Below are 10,388 nucleotides of genomic sequence, written 5' to 3'. Positions count from 1 at the left end.
GCACTGACATCAGATCTCAACTCTGAAAAACAAATAAAGCTGCTTTTCTATATTCTCAAGTCTGTATTTCTGCAAATCATGTTGCCTCCCCCCTGCTAATTATAGCAAGTTAAACTGGATGCTCCTTCTTTGCAGAGAGGACTTAATGCTGCGTCACTCACTACTGGCAGAATCTAGGTCCTGGTCAGTCTTAACTAACAAGGAGTCTGTCACAGTCGCTGAAACATTCAGAGATGAAACATTTCCACAAACACTTGAAAGATTAACTTTCTACCATTTTCATAGCAGTCACATGTATATAGTAGACATGTAACTGCATTCAAATCAAGAAGATCTCCTAGTTAGGCAATTACTGTCTGACTACTGTGCACAGCAAATTTCTTCAGGGCAAATGAGTTTCTCACCAAACACTTGAGCCCTCAGCAAAGCTCAGGTAGATGCTTCACCCTCAGGGCTGGGGACTCTCAATATCCACACAGCAGATCCACCATGGTAGACACTTCTTCCTTTAGGGGAAGCACTTCAAAATGATTATGCACCTGATGTGTTGTTGACAATACCAAACTAGTCAGTCATGATCAGACTGAGATGGAAGTTACCTACCTCTTCTGAAGGTACTTGCAGAAATAAGGAGATGGAAAAGATCAGCTAGTTCCTCAGTTCTCTTTACAATTTTTGCATTATATTCATCATTCCAAACTCCTAACATTATGAAATCTGAAGACTTTTCCCTCTATGAGCAGAAATATCCTCCTATGAATTCTGAAATTAAGTTCTGGTAATTTTATTGTCAAATTCTTTACAAGCAATTTATGTTTAATGTTTGCATACACATTTTGATTTAGCTGTTTGCTAAGAAAATATTTATTAGGATTGGAAGTTTAACATAGTAAATCAAACACTTAACATTCACTGGAGTTCAAACATAGATATAAAATATTTTACAAAATTTTTTATGGAATTACACAAAGCAAATGCACAGGGTTTGTCTGTTTCTACACTGAATTAATCCCAAGCCAAAACAAAAAAATAACCCCTAAAACATCACAAAAAAGGCATGATAAACTGCATTTTTGTCATTGTTGCACTGCCATGTAATAAGCCCTTTTTACAAACATTTACTTAAAGTTTAAAAAAATCAATTAAAAATGTATTCCATCTAGCAGAACTATTGGATTAACAGCTGATTTTTGACTTTACACCATGAATTCTATTAATAGAGATACCTTAGTCACTTAGCTTAAAATATGGATAGTAGAGATAGAAAAAAATTAACCTTTAGTAGTCTTTAATATAAAATGCACTAAATTTTCCAAAATAAGATTATGACACACTAGTGCCAATTTATGCTGACAAAAGCTGAGATCAGCTTATTTCTAACTAAAATTCATTTCACAAAAATTTTATATATTACATGAATATTCAAGTAAACTATTTAAAAATATTTAAAAATGCAAAAACTTAATTATACAGTGTTTCAAAGAGATGTTTAATTTGGGAATGTTGTCATGTCCAACTATATATATTTCTAGATATCTTTTTTTCTTATATTTAAGACCATCATCATATTACCTGATATAGCAAGAACTCCTCGTCATTAACATTTGATATTTTTCAATGTGTAACTTCAAAAAACAAAACATGAGAAGGATTTAACATACCACTGTGTATTTTTTCATCACTGTTTCTGCGTGCTGTGCGACACTGAATCACACTACTGGCTTCGCTTTGTAAAGTGCTGAGTAACAGCCAAATTACATCAGATTTAACTGGAGATGACGGTGCTCAGTGTCTTACAAAAAAATCTCTATTAAACTGTTATAATCAAACAGTGAAATTGAAAACCAACAAGTTCAGCTCAGTAGCGTGTGTATTCACCAGTGTCAAATCTCTAACAAAACCCTGAAATACTAACAATGCTTTTCTTGCTGGCTGCATTCTTTATATCCATCAGCTGCAAGGACATTAAAATATTTTATTAATGATTCAAACACTGGACATCTTCTCTGGGTGAAGATAAGTTGCTCACTAGTTTTGGTCAAGTGGCTTTTGGGAAACTTTCAGAGCAAAATAACCCAGCAACACGGAATTGGAGTGAGAAACGCCAACCATGCACAGTTATAAGTACTGCAGGAACTGAGTAACACATGCAAGACAAAGAAAAGGTCAGAACATACCAAAGTAGCAATGGTTAAGAAGTTAGTAAAGTTTTCACAGTGTTTCATACAGCCTTTTACTTTAACACAAGTGCATCACTTACCACCACTATTGCTCAGACATTTTAAAACATCTCTTGGCCATGCAGATCAGTTTGAGAAGAAAACAGCAAATTACACTTCTTAGGCAATTTTAGACATTAAGTACAACTTATAATTTTATTTTTATTTTCAGTCTTACCAAAAAGATGTTTTCAAGATATGATCATTCTAAGTGTTGGGCTTTAACATTCTTTTCAATTTTGTTGGATCCTGAGCGCTAAATGCCCAAATAACTGGCCAAACATACAAAGCTAAGCTTTGTTCAAATAGCCAAGTTACTACATAAACAGAAGGTATAGGGAATTTCTTATTGGCACTCCTAAATTTCTTCCTTCCTAACCTTGAGATGATCCTAACCTTGAGATGGTTGAATTTTATTCAGTTGTTCACATACATCTTTGCCTCCTGGAAACATTACTCCACTTGGATGATTTATGAGGAAGTAGAACTAGACTTAAGAACACCACTGACATTTTTTTTCTCTGTCCAAAGAACAACATATACATTTTTTTCCCCTCTTGGCAAACTCTATTTGACGCCACATCACCACCACTCAACATTAACTCATAAAACAGAGACTTACTCCACTGTCAGACACAGCAGGGGAAAAATGTCCAGAGGATAAACGGGAGGCTCTTTATCAGATATAATTGCTCGCTCATAAGGAGAGAATCCAGCTTCCCCTTAGTTATTCTTTCATAAATTAATAATTTGTTAAAATCATAGTCAGAAGAATTTTAGCTATTACACAAAATTCAAGTTTAAAAAAACAAGAATAAATTAGTTACAGCCTTGTAAACAATCGTTCATTTATGTAACATACTTGGGGGGGGGAGTTCCTCTATATAATAAATCAGACAGTACAAGGCACACATCACACTTAAGAATCCAAAGTGATAAAACCAGCAGATGCCTTCATCTTCTTTGTTCGCTGGTGTAATTGTGCTATAGACACTGTAAAAATATGTAGATTTTTGTTTACATTACAGTCATTTGAAAATATTTCATGACTGTGCTTTTTCTGGTAAAATATTTGTGCTACTTTACAGTAAGGTATGATTTGAAGCTCTTAGAATGATCTTCTCAAATGTTCTCTACAAAGCTGCCGGGGAAAAGGCCAGTTTTTCCATTTCGTTGCAGAGTGCCTTTGAACCAGCCATCCTCACGTTTTTTGTGTACAAAAACAATGTCACCTTCCTTAAGTTCAAGTTCGGCTTCGCTCTGAGGAGGATAGGATACCACAACCCTGTACCTGTGTAATTAGAAAAACACACCTTCGTTTAGGCTCTTTTAAACCTATGCTTTAAAAAATATTCCTGTAAATGCTAAAACTTATGAAAACAGGAAACTGCCTAGAACTGTTTGCCAAGTATGTAACAAAAGTTGTACATCTTGAAGAGAAAATACAAATAGCAACATAATGAATTAAAGTCAAATGTATACATCTCCTATGAAGTTTTTTTCACTAAGATTCCTGTAAAAATCCAGACAATATTTAAGTAACAGGAGGAAATTTTAGATGTATTTTTGGATATAAACTTCAGACTGTTCCAGTCAGTGTGACTCAACAACAATCAAAGCATTTGCAGCAGTAACTGGGCATACTTTTACAACTGTAGGTTTAAGATGATGTTATCTCAGAGAAGGCTCTTAAAAACAAAAAGAAGCAGGTAGCAAAACCTGTTAATTTGCACTGCTGTTTTAAATTATTTTCATTTATCTTAGAAACTTTTCAGGCTGGAACACATTCCATCTGATTTGGGCACAGTTGTACTATGTTAAAAATAAACATTTAAAAAAGTGGTCAACTCAACAATTTTTCTTAAGCACCTGATACAAAAAAGAACTTACTGTTCTCTGAGCTTTCCACAGTTTTGAGCTCCCTCAACCCTGCAGTAATTCAGTACTTCTCATTAATTTTTAGCTTCCTGACTACTTTGATATGTATTCTTGTAATCTAATGTCTAAAACAAAGCACCTGGTGTTAAAATGCTGTTTTACTATATTTTTCAATGTTTAATGAGAAGCAACCCATCAGGCTTTACACCCTTAAATCTCATCTCCTTCTTTCGTTACAACAAGCCATCAAATTTTATGCCACATTTTACAAATTCTGTTTGCCCAAATAGAGGTGATCAGATCCAGACTCATCACACATTCTCACAACTGTCTATTCAGACCACTCTAAATAATTATGGAAAACCTGTTTTTCTATTTCCTAGCTCATCACCCACAACAAACTGCCAAAAGTACCAATTGCATCCAGAGCAAAAAGCCTGTGCTTCAGCTCAAAAGTTCAGTGCCAGGTCCCCAGAGAAAAATAACCACATTTACTAAGCATGACCTATGTTTTGGAAAAACATGTTCATTCCCACATGTTTGAATCTCCCAAAACTTTTCCTTGTTTATTCCCTTGTTCAGTATTTGCAAATGTTTGCAATGACTGAAGGTCAAACTTGCAGATCTTTCATGGTCACCTAGACCACCTAATCTAGAATATTTTACATACACCTAAGCCGCACAGTATGTGTTTCCTCCTTTGTCTTTTCTTATGGCTTTTTTTGTTAATTTTCAAAATATTATCCTGATTTAATTTTAATCAGCTAGTGATAAAAGTACTTTAGCTTCCCAGAAGCAGCCACATTATTTGCCATCAGTTCTTTCGTGCCATTCTTAATGTGTCTGCAGTGCTTTTGCCCTTTGTATTTGTGAAATACTTTTTTTGGGGGGAGGTGTGGTGGCCATGGTCTGTCTTCACCTTTCCACTTCTATTTTTTAATATTGGCATTGCTCACACTTTTCAGTAACATGAAAAAGATTCTGTGTTCCATGTGTTTTTCCCTTTCTACATTGTTTCTGTTTCACTAGACACAAAATACTGCTTTTCTTCACAGCTATTTGTAGTTTATTTTTGCACGGTTATCTCTGGTTTTCTAATCACCAAGTAGATAAAAATATATTCTCAGGTGCAGAAAATTTTAATTGAGGAACATACAGAAAGCTGGAATTACTATTGTTGCACAAGTTAAATTCATACTTATTATTCATCTTCTTATTTGAGTTTCTTTTTCTTGCACTTTGAATTTTTACTTTTCAGCTCACCTGTGCGCTGGTGTTGTGCAGCTCTCTCCTTTCTGCTGAATAGGTGCCTCAACTCCTACAGAGGATCAACACCCGTCTAGGGCAGCATTTAGTTAACAGCATTAAAGCTGCCAGATGTGATAAGACCTGCTGCCCTCTAAAGCCACTGGCCTGCTTACTGGAAGCAGATGTTATACCAATCATTTTGTGCTGGATAAAATAACTTAGGGTCACTTTAATCACAGAACAAAATTACTGCTGTCCTTCACTGTAACTGGATAAAGGATTCATATTCTAGTTTAGGATATACAGTGATGTGTATTTAGGTTCAACTTCAGGTCTTTAACACCACTGTGGGGTGCTGGGAAGTTTGTTATTACAAGTGCTGTATATTTACTGTAAAACTTAAGGCTTTAATCAGTGTTTCCCTCTAAAAGAGAAAGCTCATGAAAAAAAGCTTGAAATAGTCTTTTACCTCTTGTTATGGAAAAAACTAAACCCCTCAGATAACCAAATTACTGTGTATTCATAGCATAACATGGTATGAATGTAATTCCCTCCAGGAATTACAGGGAGTTTGGTCTATCGTTTTAGTGAAAAGACAGTGATCCTTGGCCTTGTCAGTGCACTGCATCAATACATGAAATCCCAACACCTGAAGACAACTTGTGTCTTGGCTGGAGAATCAGAAGAAATGACCAAACACTGTTGCAGTGTCTCATGTACAGGAATTCTCCAAACTGCTCCAAACTGGAAGCAAGGCTTGGCTGAAATTTCTGTTTGATTTCTCTGCTCCTTCTGTACAAGGAACTTATAGAAGACCACGGACCACAATAAGCAACAACCTAGCTCACAGGAGAAGAGTGAATATAGGAATGGCAATTACAGAGAAGACCTGCAACAGTAATACGGAAGGGGATGGATCATCTTCCCCTCCTTTAGTGAAATGGCCACGGGTATGAAGTATCCATTTGCAAAGCCATGTCCCAAAAAGCTTGTCTGCTATCAAACAAATCAAATGCCCATCCATATATTCTGTATGATTGGAAACAAGCTTACAATTTTTAATTCCAATTTTCTGAAGAACATACAGGAATGACACATTCTAGGACAACTTATAATTCTAATGAAAGGAGAAACAGCAGGATTAGAGTAAAAATTTGATACTGCATCTTAAAGGAAGCAAGAAGTTCCTGGAAAACTCCATATCCAAACCAGGAACATTTTCAAGTACTTTCCAGAGTTGAGCCAGCTACTTTTACTCCTAATTCATGTAGGATAATCAGCAGAAACTGACTCCTAAGTCCTCCAGTCACCTCTGAAAATAAAACCTGAACACTAATAATTACATTGCAAAGCCAGAGTCAGAATAGACAAAGCATTGTTTCTTTTTCCAATCACATTGTAGCCTGTGATTGGAATTGTGATATGTAAGAGCAGAATAACCTTAGCAGATTTCTCCGTTCTTCATCTTTTTGCTGAGCTTATCCTTATGAATATTTTCCTCTTAACCAACTATCGCACCATCAGTATGTTTCTTACTCACCTCTTCTTCCAGACTAATGAAGATTAATCAATGCTTATAAATTACTTTGATGATACAATGTAAGTAGTAACTATTATTAAGCAACACATTTTAAGCAGTTGGGCCTAAGGAAATGGAAACGTGACAAGAGCACATCAGCATGAAAAACATTAACCCTGCCTTGAAAAGGACAAAGGGAACCCAGGTGAAGTTCTGTTTAAATACACTGACCAAAAAGTAACAATTCTGCATGATTACCAGAGAGAATGATCTTGTGGTAGCACTTTTCTGGTAGCAATTAAACAACAGTAAGGATACAAACATATATTAAAAAAGAGTGTTTGAGTGTATTGTATTACTAGATCAATAAGTAAGCATTTTCTGTAGGTAATTCTGTTAGCATCGTTTTCTGTAAGTAGTTCTGAGGAAAAAAAAAATCCATCACAGAAGTGAAAAAGTTACTTTTTGTGAGAATGCAGATAGCTTTACACAAATATCCATGGTCATGCCAGAATGAATTTGGTCTTATTTTCACATTCAAAGTATAAAACCATATTACTGTCCCAAACAGACTTACAATAATGTGAAAATAAAGTATGTAATTCTTAAATAAAAGTCTGACATGTTTTATTTTCCATCTGTAAGTGTAAGCCTACTTCAAAAAATCAGTCTAAAGTAGAAATTTCCTGCAAGGAAGTCGCACAGAAACAGTATCAACCTTTTAAAAAATATTAAAGGTATGACAAAAGTTAAATAAAAGACAAAGTAGAAACTTTATATGCCGTCTGGCTTCTAATACACAGATAGAGCTTAAGATCAATGGGCCTCTGGAAATACAGTAGTATGCCCACACAGCACGAGTTAATAGTACCAGAACAAAGTCTACAATAGTCAGCATAAATCAGTTCAGTCCTAGAGCTGTTAACACTGCAACTCTACTGGTTTTTTTTTCTGTATGCTACACAATCCTGTAGCTACTGCAAAAGAAAACCTATGACACTTTTCATATTGCTTATCTACTACCAGGAATAATAAAAAGAGACAGTAGTTCGAAAACTGCCACTTCCTTCACAGTTTGTGCAATCTACTGAGGACTTGGACATTTGACAATCATAGATGGACACAAAAGAAAAGTGACAGAACTTTAAAGCAACTGCCTGGCAATTTCAGAGTCCAGACAGCTATATGTTTTTCAGGCTCACTTGCCAGGACACGGAGGCTGCCTTAGTGCTTGCTATGTGGAGTGCACAGTAACAGGGCATTCAGGTAGCAGAAGCATTTTTGCAACAGCTGAAGAAATCATGTATTAAGCCTACTCATAGATAAGGATCTCATTTGCCATATATTTAGGTTGGCAGTTATGCACTGCTAATAATCTTAAAGGACTAACCTGATATGCATAAATGAAAGAATATAATGTGTTGATGTTGTGCATTTTATCTCCCTCAGTTCTCATACCAAACCTGTGATCAGTGTATTTGAGCGTCTATTCATTCCAAAACCTCAAAGTAACACAAAAACTAAATAAATATAAACATGAGCATTGGCTGACAAGCACATAAGGTATTGTTAAAAAAATAAGTTTCCTCTTGCTATAAAATCTCAGCATTTTGCTGCAGTTCTAATATACACCGCAAGTGTCAGTGAGTGGATTTTCTCTTGGTTTACCTGAGTCTAGCTGTATAGGATAATTTACCTTTCACAGACAAGAGGCCTGGATTCACTCAGGACCGGACCCAGGGATGAGCAAGGCTGCCTAGGCGGTGGCGCTATAGGAATAGAGGAATCCAGGGAACTTGTTTTCCGATGTAGTGTCTCCTGCACGAGCCCAGAGACCTCACTGTCGGTGGGACAGGATCCAGCTTTGCTGTGACCGCTGGCTGACGGAAGCTCTGGCCCAACTGCACCTTGCAGGGCTAACTCTGCGGCTGCTTGCTCAGCCTCCAGCGTTGGTGATGCTGGAGGTGACAATCGGGGCTTGCGTTTAGTGGATGCTCCAGAAAGCAGTTTCAGCAAACCCTTTTTTTCTTTCTGTAAACCAAAAGCAGTGCCTCATTTTAGAACAAAAGTCTCCCGTGAAGAGTTGAACACTTCCTTCTGACAGAGGACATTGTAATCAGAGAGGACTCAGTAAATTATGAGGAGATATTTGAGACTGTACAAATTAATAACAATAATTACAAAGATTATGAAAGATAATTGTTAAAATTCTAAAGAGAAAAACAGTAAGTCTTTCAGACCATAAACCAGCTAAGTCCTTTTGCTTTAGTTCTTACCTTAAAAGCCAATGCCACTGACCCAAAAGGCTGTCTAGAAAAAGGATGGTGAGGAGTTAGATTCCCACAATGGGAATCTAAGAAGTAAAACATTTTGCTAACATGGAAGTTTCTAGGAAGGCATGAAGAGTCATTTCAAACCAAGCAGGGAGAAAAGTCTGCCCTGGAGGCTGCTGTTTAGATAAGTGTCTTTTACTTATCCTCCCTCAGTAAGGGAAGACCTTCATGATTTAACAGAAATTTGTCATGAGGAGAATGTATTGTGCTTTGCTGCTCTGCTAGAGGGGAGAATTGTAAACATTCTTTTTGCTTGTCCAGACAGGAATCCCTGAAGACTATTACTTACCCTGAAGAGAATTATTTAAGTAGCTTTTGTGTTTCTTGTCTTTTTTTTTTAAGGGGTGTGGCAGTGATCTTCTTACCAACCCTGTGACTGAGTGATTTTAGTGCTTATGAGAGGTGCCAGATTGTAAGCCCTGGAGACAAAAATAAGCTGTTTAACCACAGAAAGAGAAAACCATGAGCAATGTGAGATTTTTATTATAAGTTGGGACGCAGTAGGATTGGTGAACTGTGAAAGAAAAATCCTCAGTCCTTCTTCCAAGTCTCCAATAACTTAAAGCTATATTAGCTAAGACTGCCGTCTAGCAAATGGGAAAGAAAAAGAGAAGCTCAAAGAATATGCTAGCATCTTTAACCCTAAACTGTAGAACATACTGTCAAACACATAGAACATCCCTTCCAACCCAAACCATGCTATGATTCCAGAAGTCCTGCCTAAGGGCACCTCAGTCTGATTTCAGTGGCTACGACTAAAGTAATTTTAAAACAAACTTCTAGATACATCCACTCAACAATAATCAACAAAAATAATTAAAAAGTGGATGAGATTAGTGTACAGCGTATGATTAAACCCTTCATAAACTTCATTAAGGAGTGCATGTGGCTGAAGAGTAGTAAGGTAAAGCCTAAAACATTTGAGATGTAAAAAAAAGTTGTCAAAAGGAGGAAAAAAAAAAATCTAACTACACCACAACTGTAGAACAAAACCAGTTATAAAGTTGAAGGAATGTTTCTGCCTACAATATACTATAATTACATGGCTGTTGGACAGTGAGAATAAGTTTAGACACAGATGAAAATACTTCAAATAGAAGGACAGAAAGCAGAATCACTACATTTAGAAAAGACAAAGAGTTATGTGCTTTTTTTTCTTTGTACAATAAACACTGCTGGTTATGTGTTTTT

General features: G+C 36.2%; 1 protein-coding gene across 1 annotated transcript in view; it reads right to left on the bottom strand.

Annotated features, from left to right (window-relative positions):
- Window positions 1-840: 840 nt before the first annotated feature.
- The window catches only part of SH3RF1 (SH3 domain containing ring finger 1), a 79,983-nt gene continuing 70,435 nt past the window's right edge, over window positions 841-10,388 (bottom strand). The window contains exons 11-12 of the mRNA XM_030493304.1: window positions 8,561-8,895; window positions 841-3,510 (exon numbers count right to left, since the gene is read on the bottom strand). Coding sequence (XP_030349164.1) covers window positions 3,342-3,510; window positions 8,561-8,895 — 504 coding nt within the window. The 3' untranslated portion in view covers window positions 841-3,341. The remainder of the gene's footprint in view (window positions 3,511-8,560; window positions 8,896-10,388) is intronic.

The sequence above is a fragment of the Strigops habroptila genome, chromosome 7 (genome assembly GCF_004027225.2).
Source record: "Strigops habroptila isolate Jane chromosome 7, bStrHab1.2.pri, whole genome shotgun sequence".
NCBI classification, from domain to species: Eukaryota; Metazoa; Chordata; class Aves; order Psittaciformes; family Psittacidae; genus Strigops; species Strigops habroptila.
Note: the sequence above shows the minus strand (reverse complement) of the source record. Positions and strands in the feature narration are given on the sequence as shown.